The following is a 27382-nucleotide window of genomic DNA, read 5'->3' on the forward strand; positions in this document are numbered from 1 at the left end:
CGCTATTTAGTAGATATACCCCAAATGAAAACATGCATGTATTTAATTATATTTTTTCTTTATTGGGGATATATCTAAAAACATCTTGCAAAACCTGCTGATCTCTTGTCAGCTTCCTTTACAAGCCCATCCCTTCTAACACCTCCCAGTCTGTCTGTTGCTGTCCAATCACAGACTTCCCAATGCAGCTCAATGGGAAGTATTGGCTCTTGAGTTTAGGTCCCCTGAGCTAACCAAACCAGGAAGTAACAGCACCAGTTGTCTGATCGACTGCCTGGCGGGTGTAACCAGGTTAATTTATAAAAATTTAAATTTCTATTGAAATCTGCATTTTTTCTAAATAAAAATAATAGAACACACTCTTCAAAAATAAAGCTTTTCAGCAAGCTAAAGGGCTGTAGAGGTCTGGATTTTGTGATAATATTACATATTTATTAAGAATGATTGATTGATCGCTATTGAGCAAATTAAACTATTATAGAGAGTTAAGATGGCGCTGGTCTTAAACTGTGACGCACTTAGGAAAACAAGATGACACAGTATAGAATGTTCTATAACATGTCTGGCCAATATCCAACGTGGTGGACGTGCTTAAAAGTAAGACCTGGGGGGCAGGGCCGGGACGCCGTGCTGAGCGGATGCACAGAGGAAGAGCTTCTGAAACTTTACTTAATTTAAGCTCCCAAAAGCCAGCAACAACTGGCAGCTGAGCACCGGTGCAAGAAGCAGCTCTGGTCCCGAGGAGAGGCTTGCCGCGAGGTTCTAGTCAAGTATGATGGGGACCGCTCGGGCGTTGAGCGGGGTGGACGGCCGCTGCCCACCTATGAACACCTATCCTGCCCACCAGCGGTACGACAGAACCGGGAAGCTAGCGGGTCCGGCCCTTCGCCCCCCCCCCTCTGGGCCGGCGGGGGTGATCCCGGCCCCCACCCTGTGACCAATCGGAGCGCCACGAAACCAGCGAGTACCCACTCCCAAAATGGCAGAGACTGCATGGCGAACAACCCTGGCGCGTGAGCAACCGAACGTACCTTCCTCTCCTGATACCGCACTCTGCATGAGAAGGCTCCGGTGATTCAGTGCCAAAGGCCCACAAACAAGGGAAGAGCAGCACCAATACCCGCAACGCTAGAGGGTAATGACCCCAAAACGGGACAGCGCTACCAGGCCCTGGAATACCCTACCATGCCGCTCAACCTCCTATGGGAGGGTAGAAATAAAAAGCCTAACACCCTAAAGCCACCATGCAGGGACTCTCCCCTCGTCTGAGACAGGCACCAGGAAGGACAGCACTCCCCCAAGAAGGAAACATTGCCTCACTAAACGGACATTGAACAGAAGTATAACTGCTACCAGAGTCATCAAACCTTCCGTCCCATCGTAGCAGGCTGCACAGCATACAGACGGGCCGCCCGACAAGCCACCACTGGCCATCCCCCGGCTGATATTGGGCTAACATGGGGTGGACATTCTAGACAAGCGAAGCTTGTTCTCAATGTTGATGTTACTGATATGATCTGCTTTATATGTTTAAGCTACTCATACTTAGATAACATGACATGCAATTATTTAATCACCGCTTAGGCAGACAAGTGAGACATATCACCGTTTAGCCAATCAGCCTAGCAGGAGCTTACTGGCGTAATCTTGTTCATATAATCTTGGTGTATAGACCCTGAATAACACTAACTACAAGACACACTATGATGTTTCCTATGTTTTAGTATAACTTGGATTACTTTTTCATATTGTTGAAGCATGTTATTGCAATTTATGTTTGATCAGCAGACTAATACTTCCGTGTTTCTAAGCAATACTTTAACCTTAACTGAGTAGCTTTAACCTCACGCTGTAATGGTCAAACACATTCTTCACATAGTCCTGCATGCAAGTCATGCCACAATACACTGCTAGACCAGCCGAGATAAGCTTAACGTGCGAGCACACAGCAACTACACCTGGTGCCAGCAATGTCTAGAAAGACTGAGTACGGGGACATAGATTCAGAGAAAAGGTACCATACGTGTCTGGCATGTGCCTAGGGTGATCATGACTGGCCTGATCAACCATAAAGATTGCTTAATGCACATGACATATACACGCTGGGCTGCATTGATAAGAAACTTGGAAAAGTACAGACTATCCATCTCATTGGTAAAAAGGTATAAAAGACGGTGAAACTTGGCACTCACTTGGAGAACTACCCACCTGTAATACGGTGTTACTGGTCTTTGCTGTTCCCAGTAGAGAGGGTCCTTCTAAGTCTGACTGCCTGAGTTCCCCCAGTCATCTAGCGGAAGTGACATCCAAGCTTCTCTAATGGTGATCTATACTTAAGCAGATATCGAAGATAATTAAGCTGTTCCCTTAAGCTGAATGCGCACTATAGATTGAATATTGTTACTTATTAATCAAGTCTCTGTTAGTCAATAAAGTTTGTATTGATTATTTGCAAGTGCTTGGTGAGTGTCTTTCTCTTTCTCAAATACTCAGTTCACCCATCCCGAATAGAATTTTGGTGCCCGCCAATATTTTTGAAGACCTTAGGGTAATTGATAAGTGCTTTTTGATATTGGTGCTTCATAGATTTAATGATTAGGCACAACAATTGTCCCTTTAAGTGGGTATATTCAAACCTGTCAGGGACAGCAGTACCCCATAATCCTTAAACTTCATTGGCCGCCACTGTCTGATACAGCGGTTGCATTGCTCTGAAAGAAGACAAGGATACGGTATATGTAGTTCTCACACCCTTGCATATTGCGCTATCATAGGCACTGTTCCCAAGTAACCGTCTTTTGGATCCAAGTATTATTTCTTCTGGTTTTCCTTGAATAGAACTAATGACAGTTGGGAGGTATGTTTTGTCAAATTAATGTCAGAGGGAATTAGTTCTATTTCTGGCACCTCTATATTCACCAAAACATTAATATTACCGTAATGAGTTAGATAACGACATGCTCATTCCTGGCAAATGGCACATCTGTGATGAGTATGTGCGGTAATTACTTTTTGCAGATCTCTCCTGAGTTTTGACAAAAATCATACATCATTATGCAAAAGAAGTGCTTTTTTTCCACGAGAGATCCTCCAGCCCGTGTTTTTGTAACTGTATGAACCAGGTGTTAATAATGACATGCCCTATCTTCATCATGTTGATGGTTGTATTTGCTCAACTTACTTTTTAAAATAAATTGGGAACAGACAATCGGTCTTTGAACTCCTACTCCCATCAATGTCACTCAACATGTGGAGTATGGGCACTTTATTATTATTATTTGGTATTTGTATAGCACCAACATATTCTAAAGCGTACAATAGAGGGAATTCAGACAAATGATGAACACCCTGCCCGTGAGCTTACAATCTAGCAAATATAGTAGTTTTATCCAAAGTACTTAGCAAGATAACTCGTGAGCTTACAATCTAAAGGTAATAATTGGGAGTTAGCATATAAGGTTGCAGGGGTTATTTGAAGTAATGGTCAGAGATCAGACGAAATATGGAAATACATTGTTGCTTGTGATGTTATTAATTAGTTAAACTTAGAGACAGCTGTAGGAAAGAAAGGTGGAGCGAGGGTGAGTGTGGGTGGAAGGAGGGTGGGAAGTGATCGCAAAATGTTTCCTTTAATTGCTGGGGAAATCAGCGTGGTGAAGAGCAGACAGGATTTTCTGTAGGGAGGTAGGGAGAGACAGTAGGTGGGTGGAAAGGGGAATGGATTACGTTAAAAAATGTTGGCAAACAAATTCTATCTCACTGAAAAAAAATACATATATACAAATGTATGAAATATGTACAAGAAATATATAAAAGTCTTCTTTTTGTTTGTTTTCGTATGTTCTCTTACTGTTTTTTTTCATTTACATGGTGTATTTTATAGGGGAATCACACAATCTTGATGTGTCCAGCTACTGTAAAAACATTAGATTTGTATTTTCATCGCTTCTCGCGTATATCAGTACTCCCCATGTTGGCCTTTGCGGGATGCTGAGAAGTTATAGGTTCATATTTTCAGACTTTAGACAGATTGATTTACTCGGTCCTTGTTATCTGAAGCAAAATAGCATCTCCCAGATGCATATTAGCACTTAATGGTATTCCATTTGTAAAAGAAGACAGTCTGTGCCATAAGCTCTTTGCAATATTATTGTACCAATTATTGCTAAAATGATCACGGAGAGGCCAACAAATTGATATGACTTCCAGTGCATAGCTTGGGTCGACGTGTCCTGTAGGCAAGCCATCACAAAGAGCTTAAAGGAACATTACAGTGTTAGGAATACAAAACTGTCCCTTGGTGTGTACATGTTGTCACCCCTACAGGTTTTACTTACCTTTATTCAGTGCTGAGGGTCCCTAGGCACTGCTCAACTCAATTCTTTTTATTTACCAATAAATAAAACCCTTTTCTTTTCTTGTTCCTATATAATAGCCTACTTAGTTTTGTCCATTCATTCATGGAAACGTATTTAAAAAATTTTTCTCCATTTGGAAAGTGTGTGGACGTAACCTGACATTTAAACAATAGTGTTATAATGCACCTTTTCTTGATATAATCTTATCTTATTGCCGATCTAATCCGCCTTCAATTAAAACACAATACAAATGATTTAAAAATAGCCACTTTAATTGGTCCACTTTCTGGATATTGCATAAATATTCAATGATGTTAACATCGTTTAATGGGTAACATGTAGTCACCTTGTTCTCAGTTCAAGCTTATTCTTTCAGTGCCTCACATCAGCACTTAAATATTTCAGGCAATAGCCCTCGTGAAAAGCAACACTAGGTCAAATAGAATGTGTTTTGTGGAACATTGTCACTTAAAGGGCCGGTGGTGTTAAGGGATAATTAGGACATCAAAGAAATAGGTCTTCTTATTTTACATTAAAGGCCTTAGATTTATAATGGTGGAGCTTTTAACTGAGGTTGCTGGACAAAATTAATGTACAGCAGCACATTCCTTTATATTTTAATAACACCTTCCTTTAGTTTAATTTTTTAAAATGATGCTGCACCCCTTCACGTTGATCTGGTATATCAGCATAAGACCAGATAAAATCTGGCGGACAGCATCTCATAATAACTTCCAGCCCCACTTAGAGAGTAATTATTAAATCATACAGCTTTCTACAGGAAACTTATATATACAACTATTGCTTCATTTAGTAGACTGGAATAAGCAACTCATTTAATAACTCCTAATATACTAAAATAAAGTATTAAATAAAATAAAATATAAAATGTGCTGTTCAATTTTACTTTAAAGAAAATAGAAACAAAAAGGGCACACTTCAATTTTACAGTTGCAAACACCAAATTGCCCATACAAATCATCAAATAATCACCACAAAAAAGAAACACAATGCCATATTAAACAACGTGTAAACACCTTATTTGCATAAAGAATTGTTTTCACAATGTGCAATATTAGAACCTTTAAAGTGACAATGTGAAAATAAACTGCAAAACAATATCTACATAGTGCATGTACGATAACTACACTCCCCCATCAAATATCCTAATGGATAAACTCACATGTACCAGAGCCTCTTCTACCCGAAGCTGGGTATAGGTACAGTAGCTCCAGAAAGAGAGGGTTTAACACCACATCCAATACGGCAATATAAAAAAGATAAGAAAATGAGGGATCCACAATTACGTGATACTGTATATTTATTTGTCTAATAATGGATGTATCAATTTCCTCTTACTTGTAGGCCATGCGAGTTTGTTACTGTAAAGACTCACAAATGTGAAAATATTCCAAAGAGATCCCTTTTGCAGGTTCCTCACTTTCCTGCGTTTGTTTGGACAATCAATCTGAGACCATACCCACCTCCAGTGACACGTTTCACCCCAATACCTGGGCTTCATCTGACAACACTCATTGCCTTTGTCTCCACTTAGAAAGCGTTTCGGTTGTTCCTCCCTCCTTATTCTCATTGGTCCATTCTCATGTTATGCAAATACTTGGCCATGACTTCTCACTCCATCAGTATAACCCAGTTCTTAAATTAGTCTTTTAAAATTAGTATATTTGCTTATGTGTAATTCTCCAATTTCCCTGAGGGATCAAAATATTAACCAGAAAGTTTATATGTAAAACCATTCTACAAACTTCAGAAAAATTAAAATTACATAAAACATCACTGACCTGAGTCGAGAAAATACTAAAACCCAATATAGCAGATCTACCCTAAAAGATTTATGTTATATCAAGTAATTGAAAATCAAACACAATCTGTGTTCCAGTTTATCCCAAAGGTGTTTGATGGGGTTGAGGTCAGGGCTCTGTGCGGGACAGACAAGTTCTTCCACACCAAACTCATCCACCCATGTATGGACCTTGCTTTGTGCACAGGGGCATATTCATGCTGGAATAGAAAAGATCCACAAAGTTGGAAGCATCTGGGAGACGTTATCTCACAGAGCAAGAGCAAAGGCAACAACTCTGTCTGTCTCTGAGTATGAACTGGGTAGATGGGATTTGGGTATCATGGATACCTAATTTTTTTGTGAGGAAAAGGATTAGAGGACTTGCCTGTAGGCACCCAATAACCTTGTTACACCTTTGCTTCCCTTCTTTTCAAAATGCAGTGTCATATGGGGTGCTGTTGGTTCCCTACTTTATATATGTATCTTCATTTTTATAAGGAGTTTCCAAATTTCTCTACTGTAATATTTAGCGTAAGTTACAGAAGTGCAAAAATGGCTAGACATTTTTTTAGCTTTGTAGCTTGAGATCTGAGCGGGGACCCACCAAAGGGCAGGCTATTTCAGCTGCTGCCCATTCTCAGTATTCTCTTGCGCCCTGTTTTTTGCTCTCCAAAAGTTTAAAGGGTAATCCAGACGTGGAGCCCTTGCTCACGGTGCCTAGGGAGATATCAGCTATGCCTCACTGATGATGCCTAACAAGGTTGTAATGATCGTCTGGGGTTGCTGTGTCTCTCGTGCAGAGGGAACTTGCTGACATTTCGGATCTGGACTGCCCGTATGGGTGCGACCAGTCTAATATGTTTCAGAGATGTTCTCTCTGTAATGGCACAAGATGAGCTAAAACCAGGCTGAGATCTGAGCAGGGCCGGATTAACATAGGGGCTGATGGAGCTGCAGCTCCAGGCCCAGGCCCATGGAATAGGCCCATTGATTTAAAAAAAAAATATATATATATATTTTTTTTTTATTTTTTTTACACACTACTCTTAGGGTTGCCAGGTATTTCTCATGTATTTCTTAGGGTTGCCATGTATTTCTCAGAAGTATTTCTCAGGTATTTGAGACTGCCTAGCCAGTGCCGGTATTGCAGTAATACCGGCAATACAAATGTCTGTCTCAGTATAAACAGAGATTGTTCTGCAATACCAACGCCGGCCAGTAGGGGTCTGTTTGTGTGGAGAGAGGCAGTGATAAGAAGTTACGGCATCTCCCTCCCTGCCTCGTTCTGCTCACTGAGAGTCCAGACAGCAGCTCCGAGACATGGGGACGCTGAGACATTGGGACACTGGGGAACATGGGGACCCTGAGACACTAGGGACACAGTGGCCCCATGTCTCCCAGTGGCCCCTAGTCTGTGTCTCCATGTCTCCCAGCCACTGTCCCTAGTGTCTCAGTGGCCCCATGTCTCCCAGTGGCCCCATGTCTCTAAGTGTCCCTTAGAGTCTGTGTCCCCATGTCTCCCAGTGTCCCGATGTCACTAAGACACTAGGGTCTTAGTGCCATCGGGACACTGGGAGACATGGGGACACAGACTCTAAGGGACACTGTGAGACATGGGGATACAAACACTAGGGGACACTGGGCAACATGGGGACACTGAGACACTAGGGTACACTGAGAGACATGGAGACACTGGGGGACACAGGGAGACATGGGGACACTGGGTGACTTTGAGACCTAGGAAACATGGGGCACTCCCAGTGTCCCCATGTCTCCCAGCCAGTGTCCATAGTATCTTAGTATCCCCATGTGTCCCTGGTGTCTCTCAGTGTCTGTAGTATGCCAGTGTCCCTAGTATCTCAGTGTTTCCTAGTCTCCTAAAGTCCCCTCGTCTCCCAATGTCTCCCAGTGTCCCCATGTCTCCTAGTGTCTCAGTGTCCCCTAGTATAAAAGAAAAAATCTAAGGCACTCACAGTGATAGATTTAGGCAGTTTTATTGGACACTGCAACGTTTCGACCTGTACCCAGGTCTTTATCAATTCTCCAATGTCCCCTATGTATAAGAGTCTCTCAGTGCCCCATGTCTCTCAGTGTCCCGTGTCTCTGTGCCCGTAGTTTCTCAGTGTCCCCTAGTATAAAATAAAAAAATCTCAGCCACTCACTGTGATAGATTTAGCCAGGTTTATTGGACACCACAACATTTTGACCTGTACCTAGGTCTTTATTAAGTCTCTAGTGTCCCCTATATCACAGTGTCTCAGTGCCCCATGTCTCCCAGTGTCCTCTCGTGTCTGTCACCCAGTGTCCCCATGTCTCCCAGTGTCCCCAAGAGTCTCAGTGTCTCCAGGTCTCCCAGTTTTCCCTAGTATATGTGCCCCCATGTCTCCCAGTGTCTCCATGTCTCTCAATGTCCCCTAGTGTCCTAGTGACATGGGGACACTGGGACACATGGGGACACAGACATGCACCCTTTTTGTGTATGTTCACCCTTTCGGCCGTTCTGGTTATGTGATTTGTGTCAGTGGCCCATCCTTTTACCGCATCCACAGACTTCCTGCTTTACTGGACACTGCGTTAGGGGATATGGGTTGACTTGAAAGATGAAAGCGTGAGATTAGCAAAGGGTATGTGTTTTCTCATAGTTGCATCCTATGAGTTTCCCTCCAGCACCATCTCCATCAGATACATGATGCTTAGGAGGTAGGACTGTTTTTAGTGTTTTTGGTCAATAAGATTTTGTAATTAGGCCCATCATAATTATCAGCACCAGGCCCACTGGGCTCTTAATCCGGCCCTGGATCTGAGTGGGGACCCACCAAAGGGCAGGCTATTTCAGCTGCTGCCCGTTCTTAGTATTCTCTTGCGCCCTGTTTTTTGCTTTGTATTATGTTGTCTCACAGAGCAAGAGCAAATGGGGACCCCATTTGAAAAAACTACAACAAGTCCCTGCTGATGAGATAGTGATGGTGATTAGTCTCCTTGTTCCAGAGCCATTTAGAGATCCTCAGCTGAATGTCAACACACTTGAACAAGATCACACATACAGCACCACTGGGTGGTTGGGCTAGAGGTGGGACAGTCGGGAAAACATGATTTCAGAGTCAGGACCTGCCTTAGCGGTGAACAGAGAGTGCGGGCTGCTCCTGGAACCAAGGGTCTGTTTAACAATCTGCATTTCTTGGCTTAATTATCTTGGGGAGCTTATTAGGCACTAGCACTGGTGCAACATTGTATACTTGCCTTCCCACAGAATGGCATAGGTTGAAGAAGCATGGGTTGGGGCTGCTTATCTTATGAGCCCATCCAGTGGTTTTATAATATGTTTGGTTATCTGTTGTTAATCGACTAACTTCATATTATTTTAAAAATTAGATGTCTCTATCAAACAGAATGATATGTGACATCATGTAATGTGCATCACTCTTGTTAAATATGCTGATATATGCTGGTACCGTTTTTCATTTGTAATATGCTATCATCTCAATAAAAAATGATTTACAAAAAATAAAAATGGATTATTACACGTATTTCATTCATCTTTAACATTTATTGCTTTTAGTACTCATAAGGCACTATTTAGTGTCCAGAAAGACTAAATATCTTCATCTTAATGTGTTTTTTTTTTTTTAAAGATTTCCATTTCCATGTAACAATTGTTATGACCACAGTGCCTGCTGATGCTAGATATAAAACACAGATATTTTGGGGTCCTGTACAATAGAAATTTAGCTTTTAAAGTTTCACCTTCTGCCATTATTCGGTGAAATGACCTCCAATCCAATTTAACATGAACTCCTGTTAATAGAGAGCAAAGTGTAGTCTGCAACGCCACGCAGCTTCAGGAAAAAAAATCCTCTTTTTCATCCATATCCAATTATACACTCTAATGTTTCCTAGCTCTTATTTTTCAGAGAGACTCCAAATTGTTCAATTTTACCTAATTAAATGTTTAATCTCGCAGGTTATACAGAACTATTCACTGTTTTTCTCTGTGGAATCATTAAATATGATATATTTTAAAAAACAATGTAAAAAGTGTAGTCCCAGTAGCAGATTAAATAGTTGCTTTTTTTCCCCAAGATTTAATAAGAATGCTCAGCTATTTAAATCCCAACTCAAATATCCTTTCTTATTTGAGCTTCTGCAATGTGGCGATGTTTAAATGGGTTTTACCATTGTGACTTTTTCTTGCAAAAAGTCACAGGTGTAAAACGAAGCCTCAAACTGTGAATTACGAATGAAAGTCACATAATCAATGCGTAACGTATGCTATTTTATTTCTTCCTGTAATTTCTAGCTAATTGTTAAAAGTTTTCTAGTTCATTCTTCTGTTTTGTTGAAGGTTTGGAAGTTGTCTCGTTGATTCTTTCTTTCTAGAAGTAATTATGTTGTAAGTGTTTTTTGTTGCAGATGTAGACATTTCTGTTTCTGTTTTCTGATTCCATTCCAGTGTCTATACCTCTCCTGATAAACATCTAGAAGCAGAGAATGGCCTTCATTCTGGAAGAGTTCCATGTGGAGTGTGAATTCTTTGCACAAAACCTGACCTAATTGATTGGAAATTTTGGTTCCATCTTGGTTTTGTACTGGATTCACTCACGTATATTATTATAAAGCGTTGTTAGAAAACATGTATTCCGAACGCTATAGTGTCCTTCTAACTGCTTAGGTGACCGGAACCCCCCCGTTTACAATATAAAAAGCCTATTTACTCACCTTTCAGCCAATGCTGCTCTGGTTTCCGCATTGCTATCTCTCCTCCCTGCCCGAGATCATCAAAATCGATTTTCGCAGCCAATCCAATGCTTCTCTATAGGAAAGCAATGGATGGCTAGAACCATGGAGCAGACAATCGTGTACATTAGTTTCTACTTTCGCTTTCTGGAGGCTAGCTTTAATTCTGCCAAGGACATCATAGCTAGCCAGAAGTATGAGACAGGACTATATTATGTTTGTCACATACAGTCTGTCGCTGAGTGTTTGGGTCAGAACTGGGTAGATGGGATTTGGGTATCATAGAAACCTCGTTTTTTTTTGAGGAAGAAGTTTGTGGGACTCGCCCCTATGTGCCAAATCATATTGTTAAACCTCTGTTTCCCTTTTTTTTTTTTTTAATTGCAGTGTCGTATGGACTGCTGTTGGGTCCCTGCTTTGTATATGTGTCTTTGTTTTTATAAGGAAATTCCAAATGTATCTACTATATTGTGATCGTTATTTAGCAATGGATACAGAAGTCCAAGAATGGCTACATATTTTGTAACTTTGTATTATATAATTCAGGGAACTTAAAGGAACACTATAGAGTCAGGAACACAAACATGTATTCCTGACCCTATAGTGTTAAAACCACCATTCACATGGCATGTCCCCCCCAGACCCATTAAAAGGTAGGAAAACTTACTTTATTTCCAGTGCAGCACAGGTTTGCCGGCGGTGGCCCAGCCCCCAATCTGCCTTCTTGATGACATCAGAATTAAATGATTTCGAGCATTGGATTGGCTGAAACCGGCAAGGACCAAACACCGGCTTGGCCAATCAGCACTTCCTCATAGAGGTGCATTGAATCAATACATCGCTATGAGAAAAGTTCAGCATCTCCATGCAGAGCGTGTCCATTGGGGACAATGTAAGTACTGCCTTTTCTCCGATAAGCCAGTGTTTACATGAAAATACCTACAGGGAATAATTATACTCCCCAGAACAATTACCATAAAGGGACACTATAGTCACCAGAACAACTACAGCTTATTGCATTTGTTCTGGTAAGCTTAATAATTGCATGTAGACTTTTTGCTATAAACACTGTATTTTCAGAGAAAATGCAGTGTTTGCATTACAGCCTAGGGATACCTCCACAGGGCACACCTCATGTGGCTCCTAGATGTCCTTCCTGAGGTAGTACCACACAGTGAATAGCACTGTCATTAAGTGTCTCCACCCTCTGCATGGAAACACTGAACTTTCCTCATAGAGATGCATTGATTAGATTCATCCTTATAAGGAGATGCTGATTGGCCAGGGCTGTGTTTTACTTGTGCTGGCTCTGCCCCTGATCTACCTCCTTGACAGTCTCAGCCAATTCAATGCTTTCCCATGGGAAAGCAATGTGATAAACTTTGATAAAGCAGGCAGATCAAGGGCAGAGCCAGCAGCAGCAGACTAAAATAAAGGCAAGATTTTTACTAGTTTTTAGGAGGGCAAGGGAGGAAAGGGGTGGCTAGATGGTATTTTTAGCACTATAGTGTCAGGAATACACGTTTGTGTTCCTGACCCTAGAGTGTTCCTTTACGCTGTAGTTCTTCTGGTGACTATAGTGTCCCTTTAAATGTTGTCTTTTACATCTATTCTGTATCATGTATCTTTAAGAAGCTTTTGTTCGAACACAATATATTTAAGGAGGATGTGATTACAGTTCATATTTATTTTCTCTCAATTTTCTCAATTTATTTTTGATAATTTTTATTGCTTTTCCACATGAATTCACACTGGTTTTATTTCAGCTTCATGGTGTAACAGTTTTACATTTTTATTTTTCTCCACATATGAACTATACTTATTTGCTATAGATGTATGTTATGTTTCTTTACACTATAATTTTTTTTATTTTATATGTCTGAGTAACCATTTTTGGTCAGACTCTACTGTTACTGGCCAATTGCTGCTCAATCTAACTTGCCTGCTGCTGTGATTGCTCCGTGTGAACCTGGAGCAGCAGACATGTCAGGGTGAGCAGCAAAATCTGACAAACATAATTTAGAAATAATCTTTATGTTTCATTAAATGTAATACATTTTTTAAAAACGAGAATTGAAATTTTGCTGACAACGCTCCTTTTAGAACTATTGATGTGTTTACTGCACCTAGTTGTACAGTCCATTCGCTGCTAACTCGGAATTATGGGATAGGAGGGGATTTACATTGTATGCCAAGCTTTGCCTTTGCAGCATTGTGTGTGATATCTTTCATAATTTATACAAGGTCATCTTGTTAAAAATATATTACAACACATAATTACATTTAATCTTTCTAATGTGCAATAACCCAAGACTTCATACTTCTTTAATAAAGAAGCATACCTTTATATAGAGTTCCATTTAATTAAAATATGATACATGATCAATTTTCCTTCATTATTTAACAAAATCCAATTAAAGCATCTCATTTTCTACAGCTGTGTGTTTAACGGTTGTCTTTGTGCCCCTTTAAACGCGTAAAATAATTAGTGAACGTCTAATGTTACTATGGCGATAAAATTGAGGCACATTTTTGTTTATGATGCTTATCCAATTCGTTTTGTGATCATACTGTTTTAGCAATCTTTGTCCTGCAGGCAGTAGTGTGCCCTACTGTTTAGTTTTTTTGTTTTTTTTTACTGTTAATTTGTAGTTGAATAGTTATCAGAGGCAAGCAGTGTGTCTGATACAGGAAAGCCAATTAAGTACAAGTTCTCAACATGAGATGTATCTAAAAGTATTTACATTGCAGGTGATGTCATCTTTTGTACTAGAATATTGCTCTTAGATTTCTGTTCATTTAGGCCCCAGTGGAGTTTATCCCTAATCTCTAAAATGATTTCTATTTACTACTGAGTTGTTAAGTGTCAGATGAAAGTTTTATATCTTTGTAATCACTGAAACGAAGTAGAATTCACTTCTGCGTGTAACAGTAGAGCTCAGAACATAATCTGAGACATGGGCAATTCAGTCTTTCTTTCCCTGAAAATCTTTATTTCAGAGATACATAACACAGAAGAGAAGTAGAACTATTAAATTGCATGTACGAAATTTCAATCGTTGGGTTCTAAACGGAATATATAATAAAGTAGAAAAAAATAAGAGAATCGGTTCACATGCTGGTCAAATGAGAATGGCCCCATGACTTCAATTTCCATCTGGTATCAGTCAGAGTCAGAGCACATTTGATTTTTTTTTTCTAATTGTATTTGGTAAGAATCAAATGGGGGGGGGGGGGAACTGTGAAAAAAAACTAACAGGGCTATTTACTAAAATTAGAATTCTAAGAGAAGTGCAAATTTAAGGCCAGAGTAGCTAACTAAAAACAGGGGGGAAGAGTCTGCACTGGATAACAGGAATATAAGAAGCAACCCTAAAAAAAGGAATCCCTCAAGACCCTTTATAAAACAAACTTTAAATGGTAAAAGTGGGTAAGGGCTGCGCTAAAAACTAAACTACGTCTATGACAGTAAAAACCAGACCAAATGGTCTAAATGAATAGACAACAACAAGTAGGCCTATATAACTGATAAAAAAAAGTCTCACTTAAAACAACAGAAAAAAAAGATAAAAGAAAGTCCATCCAAGTAATAAAATGTTCAATAGGGTAAAAATAAATGAAACGTCTCACTAATATAGCTGGATAGAGTATGTGTACAGTCCTCAGGAGTTGATCCGTCTGGGTTGTAAATAATCCATATATGTGAAGACAAGAATAAAAACACGACAAACTGCCAATAGTGAAGTATTGTAAATCCAAGGATAAAATGAATAAAAGGAAGATAGTACACTCACATTTGGAGGAGCTTAAGCCAGCTCTAGGATGGAGGGCGTTTAGCGGTATGATCCCCGCTAAGGGATATACTGAAGAGGTATGTCCGTCAGTCCGGCCTTGGTTACGTCGTACTCCACAATATATAAAAAACAGCAATAGTGCTCTCAGTTTGAAAAAGATAAATAAAATAAATTGAAATAAAATATACTCACAAGTGTAGAGCAGAGGATACTGCTCTATTAACACAGCACTGGTGGAAAGGCCAAAGGCTGCTCACTGTTTAATAGACATGCCCCTACTCTCGGTATAGCGAGTAGGGGCAGAATTGACTAACACTAAGTAATTTTTATGTAGTATTAGTAAATTTGTCTGAAAGACCCATTTAGGTCTTTCAGCCTTTTAGTAGATAGCTCCCTAATACTGTGGGAATTAGGGAGTTATCTACTAAGCGGCTGCAAGAGAACTATCAGTTAATGGCCATAAACAAATGCCCTGCCACACAGGGTCTAGTGCTTGTAACGGTCATGGCTGCTATTATAAACTAGTGCTGTATTTCTCTACTCTCCAGGGGCTGATCTACAAGTCTGTGTCACGAAAACATCTACCTGTTGCTCTAAGAAGATGGAAGATAGATATCAAGTTGCATCACGTCTAAACATGGAACAACTTCTCCAGTCTGCCAGTGCCAAACTCAAATCCTTGATCATACAGAATGCTGCAATATTCCAAGGTAGGCTGTGTTCCATATTCCATGTACAATGCAACAAAGAAAGAATTCATGCATTTTGAAATGTACCTGTCGCGTTATGCACAACCTTTTTTGAGGGCATACATTTGAATTTCACCTATACATTGTACTAGCAGAATTATTAGGAAATTTATGCATTTCTAGATATTTTAGTTTGAAATAATGTCCCAGTCACCTCCTGTTAATCAATTCTCAGAATAGAGATCTAGGAGGTCTGCATAGACCTCTATGCAAATATTGTTTGTCAAGAGAGAAGCAGAAGAATCCTCCTACAGGTGAATTTCCTGCTTTCTCACAGTCACTCCCACCCCAAGCACCACCTACTTCCATTAGAAGGGTGGCTTAGGGCAGCTGTCTCCTAGTCCATTCACATGGGAGGGCTGGTGAGGACGATGTGGGCTGCAGTCTCAAACCATTCTTCTGAAAGTTAAAAGGTGCATTGAAATATGTTTTGCCCCAATCCTGAGTACTGAGGAGTGGGCTGGAGTTGTGCAGAGATTTGCAAACCTGGCACTGTGTGGGCTTGTGCAAGGGCTGGTGGCCTGTGTCTCAGTGCTCCCCAAGCCCAGAGCGGCCCACATTTCCCCACTAGATTGCTATACCTAGTATGACCATGATGGCAGACTAAGATGACTAGTAGATGTCCCTGGTGGTGTTTGCTGGTGAATGCAGGGTTAAATGCTCGTGGCATTCATAACACAATCCAGCTGTCACTGGTGGCAATTGAGTCCAGGGCAAAAGACTGAATCTCATAGACATGTACTGATCTCTGTCAATGTTCCATCATGTCATACAGGTAATGCTAATGGAATAATGCAACAAAACAGGAAAAAGGTTGCGCCAATAATGAACAAATGTGTTTAGAATATTAAAACACTGAAATAAATAAACAAAGAACAAGTAGAAAATATTAAAGTCCAACGTCAGTGTGTAAACTTGCAGAGGTAGCAGCCAAATCCCATAGAGTAGTATTTTCGTCCTTTTCTATTGGATACTGGATCCAAAGTTTCCTGGGAACCGCATAGATATACAAAATAAAACAAAGAAGTAAGCCAATAGTGCAATATGTTTCAATATTTTGTGGTGCTTTTAAAGTGCAAGTCTTAGTATGATGGTCGTATAGTGGTATAATCCCCACTTGTAGGATACGTGTAGTCAGCTGCCCAGTTTTCACAGCGGTATTGGGACCATAACAAATTACAATAGTGCTCACTGTGTACACTAAACCAGGAGTAATAAATAAAAATAAATGTACTCACATTTAATTGAGCTGACACACTGCTCAATGAACAAAGGCATGAGTGATATAATCCCCACCTAGGATTCTTTTGTGAGATCCTCTCTGGAGGATTTCAGGCAAAAATAAAAAAAAAGGAATAAAAAAAGGAAAATGGCACAATCACAGTATAAAAGTAACCAAAATCACTTGAATTAAAATGCTTTAAAAAAATCCACAATATTTTTCACCACATAGGGCTTTATTAAGTGTAAAAAAAAAACTATGCTAATGGAGGCTGCTGGTATATATGAAGTCACACTTTGCAACTCCAGCAGCCTTTATCTGTCAAACTAATACATCTTCATGTGAGTAAGACACTCCACATTGACTGTGTGATTCTGTGTGGTTTATGAAAAAAAAAAAAGGCAATTCACTCATACTTTACCCCTGGGCCAAACAATGCCTCTCCTCCCTACTTCCCACCCACCTCTAATATGATTGAGAGAAAGCGTTCCTAAGCAGGGGTAATTTTGTAGGAAGGAATAGGAGTGAGGTGGAGCTAAGGTGGGCTTTACATTAGTGTTAGTTTGTAGGTTTTCTAGGCATTATTATTATTATTATTATTTGTATTTTATTATTTATATAGCGCCATCAGATTCCGTAGCGCTGTACAATGGGTGGACTAACAGACATGTCATTGTAACCAGACAACTGGACGTACAGGATCAGAGGGGTTGAGGGCCCTGCTCAATGAGTTTACATTCTAGCGGGAGTGGGGTATAGTGACACAAAGGGTAAAAGTAGGGGTACAACGTAGGTTGTTAGAAAAGTATTCAATAAGGGCTTAGTAGGTCATTTTTGACAGTTGCAGGAGAGGAGTCATGGCGGGTGGGGGATAAAAACCTGCTTACAGTTTAATTGATATGCTTTCTTGAAGAAGTGAGTTTTCAATGCTTAACATCTCACTATCTCAACTTTCTTTGATCATTATGGTCACGGATATATGGTTTGCCTAATGAGATATTACGGCTTACAATAAACCACTTTACTATCCAATACTTCTCGATTAACAACTTTAAAACAGTAGCTATTAAATCTTTATAAATTTGGATTATTGTGTTTATCCTTACTTAGGACTTTCCGTGTAGTGTAATTAGCGTTTTACTGTGTAGGCAATTTCGTTTTTAGTCTCCCATTGTAAAGTTAGAACATACAAAGCAATACATCTATAATAAGAAGTTGGAAGCGTTTCGTGGTTATGGGGTGAGTGGATTTGTTGAATAGTTTTTTTTAGTAGTAGCTCTAAGCTCTTGGTCATGAGCAGAGGGGTGTAAGTGATATATGTTAATGGAGAGCTGTTACTTCTCAGACTGTTTGAACCTGTACTTACTTATCCTTTATATGATTTGTGTTGAGGAAAGGACATGTGTGGAAAATAAAATTACATTTAGAAATCCTCACTTTTTATCCTGTCTTGCAATTGGGTGCTTCCATCTGAGCTTCCTGTCAGCCATTGTTGTAAACTCTGTCCTTTGCACCTGGCAATTGGCAAAAAGAAAGCATACAGATACTATGAAACAATGTTTGTGTTTTTCCTCATCATTAGCCTTGTGTGCCCTGCTTGTGCCTGGACTGAACTGGGTAGTGACATAATTGGCTACATTTTATATAAAGTTTCAAAAACAGAGCAAAACACAAAAACGAAACAAAAATAAAGTTCAATAGACGGGCTACTGTTTTGAATACTCTTAAAACGTGGTTAGACCAGCTCTGCAATGGGTTGTAGGTGATTTTCAGTGTTCCGTTCAATAGTCTAATTTACAAAGGAGTGGCTGTTCCCCTTTCCTATCAAGACATGTTAATGCATATAAAATATTCAAAGTAAACAGTATATGAGAGTGAAGTAGTAGTAGACGGCAAAGGAAGACATACAACAAAAGTACAAAAAACAAAATAAAAAAATGGGTCGCAATTGCTTAATATTCCATCGCTGAAAACCAGGACGAGATTTGGGGATTTCATAGTTTCATATAGCTATTCTATAAAAAAGTGACCTTTGGTTACAGAGCTGGTCTAACCCCAATATAAGTCAAGCCAAAACACTAGCCTTTCTATTGCACTCTGTTTAGACAGCCACCCCATTTCAATCTCAGCAGACTCTCAGGGAAAGCCTTCTCAATTCAGAGCGAGACATCTCAACACAGGAATGTCTTTAAACTGCTGTCTGTCTATCATTTGCTGCTGGTATATTGAAATAGATAATACTTATCTGATTCAGTGGAGAACACAATATTGCCTTGTTGCTGCGACATGTCATGTCATATAGAAATAGCAGTGTACAATAAAGGAACTATGTGGGCGACAATGAATGGAGCAGATCCTGGATTAACTATTAAGCATCAGTTAAAGCCTGTGAGTTAAGGGAAAGTGTTTGCTAATCTGCAGTGATGGCCAGTGGCGTTGTTATTACATGCTCAGTACTAAATTGCTATATCATTTATTGCAGATGCCACGTTGATTACATGAGATCTATAACCGGACAGATACAATAAAACAGATGGAGCTTTAGTTAAAAACACATGAGTGTAATATATGTATTATTAGGTGATATAATTCGGTACCTGTAGAAATGCTTCATATAGGCATGCATACATCTCTATAACTACTGCACTTACTGTAATATCCTGCTAGGTGGAATTTACACCTCTGTGAGTGCAAAATATTTAAAATACATGTGCGCATAATGTTATTATTTGTGTCGGAAGATACGTGTTATTACGCTTGTTTGTGCTTGACCATTTAGACATTAATATATATATATTTTTGTTATCATAAAATGTAAATATAATTTTTGTCATTTATTAACTATTATATTTTATATAAATTTAGCCACTAGAGGGCTTGTCTTCTTCAACATTAAGAGCAGTCTGCAGATTTAGCTCTGTATTGAGTGTGGATCCTGAGAGAGGGGTGGCATACATACTTCCCACAACTTGATCTCGCAGGTTTTACATCTGTTAATTGGTTCTTCATTACGATGGGTCCATTACTCATTGCGGTTGTTGGTGTTTTCTGTTTAATGGAAAGAGTTAGGTGTCTGAAATATAAAATAAATATGATGATAATATTACAGTGACAAAGTGCATGTCAATAGCGAGTAAACTTGTGTCTTTCATGATGGCCAAATATTGTAAAATAAGAGACAAAAAAAATAAAAAAATAAAAATTAGGACTCCTTATCAAAAAATAAAATGCACATATGTGCTTTAAAGGAACACTAGAGTGTTTGAAATATAAACTTATATTGCTAATACTCTAGTGTCCATGTGCCTAGTTATATATGTTTTCGCCGCCATGTGTATGTTAAAAATAATAAAATAAAGATCATTATTTTCCTTTTTTCAGTGTTAAGGCTCCCTCGGTGCTGCTCACCTTTGTACCTACCGCAACATCGTGGATGAGACATAACATCCTCTGTAATGGCCCAATCCGATGCGCATGCGCAATGTGTGTCACAGGCTCATCCAAGCTTCCCCATAGGAATCAGGGCTATCCTCAGGGTGCAGCAGTATCACTAGACCGAGTTTTACTTGGTTGTTGAAGCATTTGGGTTTTAAATGTTAGAATTTTTTTTCACAGCTGTGAAAGGCCCCAGTGGTTTGTACATTGTAGCACCAATATCCTTTTCTTTGTGTTTGTTAAATATCACATTGTGTGTTTATCCGATATGAATCAGATGGTGCTGAATCCCGTGGCATATTCAGGGCATGACCTAAAATAAACCAGAAGAAACAAGAAGATAAATGTGCTAACATCACTGTATTTTAAGATACCTAAAAATAAAAATGATCAGACGTGGAGCTGAACAGTGAAATGTTATATCTTAAAAGCTGAAGGTGGCTCATAATTTGTATACTACCAGACCTTTCATTAATTTAGGAAAGGTTTATACAATCGTGTTAAATTTAATAGAATAAGGCATAAGGTCTTACACCTAATTATAGAGAACTGAAAAACACAAATTGTAGGTATTACAATTCAATTTTCAGTTCACCTTTTTAGCAAATTAATCTTGAAGTCACAAACACATAAGGAATGATTTACTAAAGAGCGAATTGTTCAAATTTCACAGTGAATTCAAAGTCAATTTCAAATTTTAGGCCAAAAATACCAAACTAGAAGCATAGTAGCTTGGAGAATATTTTCGGCCCTAAATTTGAAATTCACTATAAATTCAATTTGAATTCCCAGCATTTCTTACTTTAGTGAATTCTATTGGCAGATGATGGCCAGTTGACCCAGCTGTTTTCTTTCTTTAGAATTGGTCTATATTCTTGATTTTATCTTTATCTGAATCACCTGGACAGCTTTAGGTCTCTTTTTCTATCAATTGAATGATTAGTATTACGTAATAGATAGAAACATGAATACATAGACACATAGTGTCCCTGAGGCACTTGCAGCTTTGTCCCCTGCTCATCTTTTGCTTGTTTTTTGCTTGTTTTTTTGCTCAGGCTCTGGGAACAGAACCTCATCTAACTTCACAGGTAGCTTGCTGAGAGAAACACAGAGCCATAGTTTAACACATGTTTAATAATTGTTAGAATAAGAGGAGACTTACAGTGGTTTTCTCTGTACTCTCAAATAACCCTTTAAAAAAAAAACCAAAAAAAAAACAAACCCTATTCATTATTTTTCATTTTTTAAATATGGTCAGCAGTTTTTTGTTTTAAGTAAATACGAAATAGGACATTTATAGTAACTGTTTCCAGTTCCATTTGCATTCTAAATCTAGACATGCAACATCAAAGAATTCTAAAAAAGTTTTCCTCTTTGCTGCGCTGTTGTAAATTATGATTTGCTGCTGGCATCACATGTTCGTTACCGCCTTTTATCATTTCCTGTGTGTACTTGCAATCAAGACCTCCCAACCATCCAAATTTAAGCAGGACAGTTCTGTTTTTTCCCAACTTTGTTCCATGGTATCCTGATTTGGGGACACCAGTGAACTGTTCCTAAAATCATAGTGTGAGCACATCATTAGATGCAGTCACGCTACCCTAAGAAGCTTGCACATGGCCCCTTCAGAGAGTACTGAAATAGTTCTCCCTGTATGGCTTGTTGTCCTTACATGAGAGGCAGACAGCAGGCGTGCATTCATGCCAGACTGACCTGCCAATTCTTCAGTCAGACCACCCTCCATTAATTCTTTAAGTAGACCCCCCTTTTGGCAGCACCCCTTTTTTGTAGCACTGGTCTGCTTGCCCTCTTCTTAACCCACCTATGCTTACAGTGCATTCACGTGCCACACAAAGTTAGCATTGGGGTCTTTTTCCTCACTTCCATTTAAATAAACACTCCAAGCACCATAACTACTACAACACGCTCTAGAGGTTAAGGGGCCACAAGTAAGCCTGGCAAAACCCAGGTAAGAAGACAAAACATTAACAAATGGTTTGACTACTTACTTCTCACTACAGCAGGCTGCGTTCGTTAATGTACTTGAAATGTTCCTATGAGAGATTCTACATAGAATCTTTATGATTCAAAATCAAATGGTAAAAATTTTAAAGAATTGCTGAGTGGGTGCTTTTAAAAAGGATTCTGAATATTCAGAACCCTTTGCATTTCAATACCTTATGCAGAACATAATGACGGACCAGGGTTCTTAACATCGTCGAGTGGCTTTAGTAACTAATCTGCAGAATCTCTGAAAGCACTTTTGAAAGAAAGCATCTCACTGTTTCTGCACAGATGACAGAAGAAAATGTTTTTATTGGATTTATGTAGTCGCTTCCTACGTAGTCAGGAATAACTGCTTTGTTTTCATGCGGTGGAAACCTGATGTAATAGTGCACGGCACAGTCCCAATAAAAGATATATATATATATATTTCCAGGGAAGGTTGAAATCATTTCTTTGCTTCGCAGAGCATTAAATGTCAATGGGAAAGAAAAACATTTTGTAAAGGACCCACTGTATTATATATCAGCTATACGGGGAAATTACTGAATGAGGCGGAGATACAAGAGCAAGCATCTGGCCAACATTTCACCATCACACTAGAAATGATTGGGTCCATGCTGTGTGTGTGTGTGTAATACATATATGTTTATACTGTCACATGTATAATAGAATTTTGCAACCATAAAGACCAAGACCAAGGGCGGACTGGGACGGGGGGCAGGGAGGCAATTGCCCCCCAGGCCGCCCTAAATCATGTTAAAAATGGCCGCTGTCTCTGCCGGCCACGGAGGCAGAGACAGGATCTCTTGGGCAGAGGGGGCTCTCTAATTAGGCGATTTAGGCGGCCGCCTAAGGACTCGCGTAAAAAGGGGCCTCGCAGCTGCGTAAATCATGTAATCAGAGAGCTGCAGTGCTTCACCAATATTAACTTACTGCCGGCAAAGAGCAGAGCAGAAGGAGAGGCGAAGAAAAGGAGAGCAGAGCAAAAGGAGAGGAGAAGGAAAGGAGAGCAGAACAAAAGGAGAGGAGAACATAGCAGAAGGAGAGCAAAAGGAGAGGAGAACAGAGCAGAGCAGAGCAAAAGGAGAGTAGAAGGAAAGGAGAGCAGAGCAAAAGGAGAGGAGAAGGAGAAGGAGAGGAGAGCAGAGCAAAAGGAGAGCAAAAGAAGAGGAGAGCAGAGCAGAGCAAAAGGAGAGGAGAAGGAAAGGAGAGCAGAGCAGAAGAGAGAGAAAAAAAGGAAAGGAGGGGAAAGCAGAAGGAGAGCAAAAGGAAAAGAAGAAGAAAGCAGAAGGAGAGCAAAAGGAAAGGAGGGGAAACAGAAGGAGAGCAAAAGGAAAGAGGGGGAAAGCAGAAGGAGAGCAAAAGGAAAGAAGGGGAATGCAAAAGGTAAGGGGGGGAGCTCAAGGAGAGCAAAAGGAGAGGAGAGCAGAGCAAAAGGAGAGGAGACGGGAAGGAGAGCAGAGCAGAAGGAGAGCAAAAGGAGAGGAGAGCAACAAAGGAAAGGAGGGGAAAGCAGAAGGAGAGCAAAAGAAAAAGGAGGGGAGAGCATAAGGAGTCATGGAGGACAGTATCAGAAGAAGGCAAAGAAAAGGAGAATGGAGCAGGAAGGACAATGTGGAAGACAAGTGATCCCATGTTACAGCAGCTACTGTGCTCCAACACGCAGAACATGTAACATCTACATAGACAGGACAGGAAAGGATAGAACGTAAACCGGTCATTAGAATGGCCGGACTAATACGTTTAAGACAGAGAATGGTCAAGAGAAAGCCGAGGTCAAGGAAGCCAGAAATACACAATATCGTTTAACAAGCCAAGTCAGGGAAACCATACATCAGAATAGTCAGGAATAGCCAAGATTAAAATACTGGGAATATCAAAAGCAGGACAAGAAAATGCACTCTCGGGAACCAGGAACGGAAACCACGACAGGGAAATGAACTAGGGAATTTTAGGGATTTAAATATCCCTCCTTTAACTGTGATTGGTCAGAGGGTGACCTCTGACCCCAGAACTTGTGTGTGCATCGACGTAGTGATGTCACATCCAATTTGATCGAACTTCATATTCTTCCAGTCCATCAACCACTGGAGGCGGAAGAGGAGCGACCGGTTTTGTGTACTGTTTACAAGTGAGAGGCTTCAACAGGGACACATGGAACGTGTTAGCAATTCTCATGTGCACAGGAAGGGCCAATGAATATGTCACAGGGTTAATACGTTGAAGGACATGATAAGACCCTGTGTATCGAGGAGACAGTTTCATGGAAGGAACTTTGAGTTTAATATGACGCGTGGAAAGCTGGACCCTGTCCCCTACTTGATAGACACGATTGGCACCACGCCGCTTGTCAACCTGGACTTTAATACGAGGCTGACTGCCATGCTACATGCACCGAAGGCCAAGTGTCTTGGACAGAGGCTAAACGGGCGTCCAAAGCAGGAATATCAGTGCCCGAAAAATTAGAAGGCAATACAGTGGGGTGATAACCATTATTTACAAAAAAGGGGCTAAGATTAGAGGATTCATGAGTCGCATTGTTTCTGGCAAATTCAGCCATGGGCAAGAGTTCAGACCAGTTCGACTGATTTGCATCCACAAAATAACGTATATAGGACTCTAAGGCCTGATTGTCTCTCTCCGCTGCCCCATTGGTCTAAGGGTGATAAGAAGAGGAAAAAGAAAGTTCTATGCCCAACTGTTTACAGAAAGCACGCCAAAATCTAGAATTAAATTGGGTACCTTTGTCTGAAACAGTGTTTTTTGGTGCCCTGTGTAGCCTAAAGATTTCACGCAAGACTATTTGGGCAAGATCTTGAGAAGATGGCGATTTTTTGAGAGGTATAAAATGCGCCATCTTGAAGAATCTATCCACAACCATAAGGATAATGTTATACCCATTGGAATTAGGGAGATCCACAATGAAATCCATGGCTAGATGGGTACATGGAGCATCTGGTTTTGGAAGTGGCTGTAACAACCCAGGAGGAGATTTGTGAGGGACCTTTGAAACTGCACACAGGGGCGGACTGACCACTCGGGCATATCAGTCATGGACCGAGGGCCCGAGACAGCCAGGGGCCCGGCCGCACAGCCATGCTCCAGCTCCCAAAAAATCTCTTTCATTAATAGATTGCTGGGGCCCCTGATGGAGCGCAGGGCCCCAGCAACCTACCGCTCAGCATATTACCCCCCTCCTCCCTCCCACTTAATAAGACCTGACAGTTTCACCTCCTCTCTGCCAGGTCTCCTGATGGGAGAGGCGGGGCCAGGAAGTGACATCACTGTTTACTCCTGTCCCACAGAGCCCGATCAGCGAGGGGAAGGAGCAGCAGCCTTGGAGACCAGACAGAGCAAAGAGAAAGGTAGGCACTAGTCACCCCTCCCCCTCCCACTCACTGTGTCACTAGTCACCCCCTCCCTCTGTCACTAGTCACTCTGTCACTGTGTCACCCCCTCCCTCCCTCTGTCACTAGTCACCCTCTCTGTCACTAGTCACCCCCTCCCTCCCTCTGTCACTAGTCACCCCCTCTGTCACTAGTCACCCCCCCCCCCTCCCTCTGTCACTTGTCCGGGAACCTTTTTTAGATTAACCGCAAAAACATATGTGAGGAAGGCTAAACTTGATGGAAGCAAGTCTCTTTTCAGCTATGTAACTATGTAACCTCATCTGTCTCAAACTGTCTGGACAGCGCATCTGCCTTTGTGTTCTTAGTACCAGGTCTATAAGTAATAACAAAATTGAAATGGGAAAGGAAGAGTGACCATTTAGCCTGTCTGGAAGACAATCTCTTAGCGTCCCCAATGTAAGCCAGATTCTTATGATCCGTGAATAGGCATGTGCATGGGGAAAAATTCGGCTCGGATCGGCATTCCGAAATTCGGGACTTCATCAATTCGGGACTTCGGCAATTCGGAACTTCGCCAATTTCGGCACTTCGCTCTTGACCACTTTGGAACTTCGGCACTTCGGAACTTCGGAACTTCGGAACTTCGGCAACTTCGGATCTTAGACACTTCGGAACTTCGCCACTTCGGCAACTTCGGCACTTCAGAACTTCGGAACTTCGGCGCTTCTGAACTTCAGCATTTCGGAAACTTCGGAACTTCGGCAACTTCGGAACTCCGGCTTTTGTTGCAGCCGCTTGGTAGATAACTCCCTAATTCCCACAATATTAGGGAGTTATCTACCAAAAGGCTGAAAGACCTAAATTGGTCTATCAGACAAATTTACTAATACTAAGTACAAATTACTTAGTATTAGTAAATTGTGCCCCTACTCGCAATACCGCGAGTAGGGGTATGTCTATTAAACAGTGAGCAGCCTATGGCTGGGTGGGGGCCCTAAATACAAATTGGGGAGGGGGGACCTAATGTCCTGCCCCCTGGCCCCCACCCCTGAGCGGTGGGTGGGGACCCTAAATACAAATTGGGGGGGGACCTAATGTCCTCCCCCTGGACCTACCCCTGAGCGGTGGGTGGGGGCCCTTAACAAGAATAAGGGGGGACCTAATGTCCTCCCCCTGGCCCCCACCCCTGAGCGACGGGTGGGGGCCCTAAATACAAATGGGGGGACCTAATGTCCTTCCCCCTGCCCCCCCCTGAGCGGTGGGAGGGGGCCCTAAATACAAATGGGGGGACCTAATGTCCTCCCCCTGGCCCCCACCCCTGAGCGGTGGGTGGGGGCCCTAAACAAGAATAGGGGGGGACTTAATGTCCTCCCCCCTGGCCCCCACCCCTGAGCGGTGGGTGGGGGCCTAAACAAGAATAAGGGGGGGACCTATTGTCCTCCCCCTGGCCCCCACCCTTGAGCGGTGGATGGGGGCCCTAAATACAAATTGGGGGGGACCTAATGTCCTCCCCCCTAGCCCCCACCCCTGCACGGTGGGTGGGGGCCCTAAACAAGAATAAGGGGGACCTAATGTCCTCCCCCCTGGCCCCCACCCCTGAGCGGTGGGTGGGGGCCCTAAATACAAATTGGGGAGGGGGGGACCTAATGTCCTGCCCCCTGGCCCCCACCCCTGAGCGGTGGGTGGGGGCCCTAAATACAAATTGGGGGGGACCTATTGTCCTCCCCCCCTGGCCCCCACCCCTGAGCGGTGGGTGGGGGCCCTAAATTCAAATGGGGGGGATCTAATGTCCTCCCCCTGGCCCCCACCCCTGAGCGGCGGGTGGGGGCCCTAAATACAAATTTAACCTCCCTCCCCCCAGGTGACTAGGGGTCCCCAAACCCCTAGTCACCCCCTCCCCCCAAAAATAAACTCCTACCTACCCCCCTC

General features: G+C 41.4%; 1 protein-coding gene across 1 annotated transcript in view; it reads left to right on the top strand.

Annotated features, from left to right (window-relative positions):
* Positions 1 to 27382, top strand: part of GPC3 (glypican 3) — a 439590-nt gene that overhangs the window by 20938 nt on the left and 391270 nt on the right. The window contains exon 2 of the mRNA XM_063432042.1: positions 15239 to 15400. Coding sequence (XP_063288112.1) covers positions 15239 to 15400 — 162 coding nt within the window. The remainder of the gene's footprint in view (positions 1 to 15238; positions 15401 to 27382) is intronic.

This window comes from Pelobates fuscus, chromosome 9 (genome assembly GCF_036172605.1).
Source record: "Pelobates fuscus isolate aPelFus1 chromosome 9, aPelFus1.pri, whole genome shotgun sequence".
Taxonomy (NCBI): Eukaryota; Metazoa; Chordata; class Amphibia; order Anura; family Pelobatidae; genus Pelobates; species Pelobates fuscus.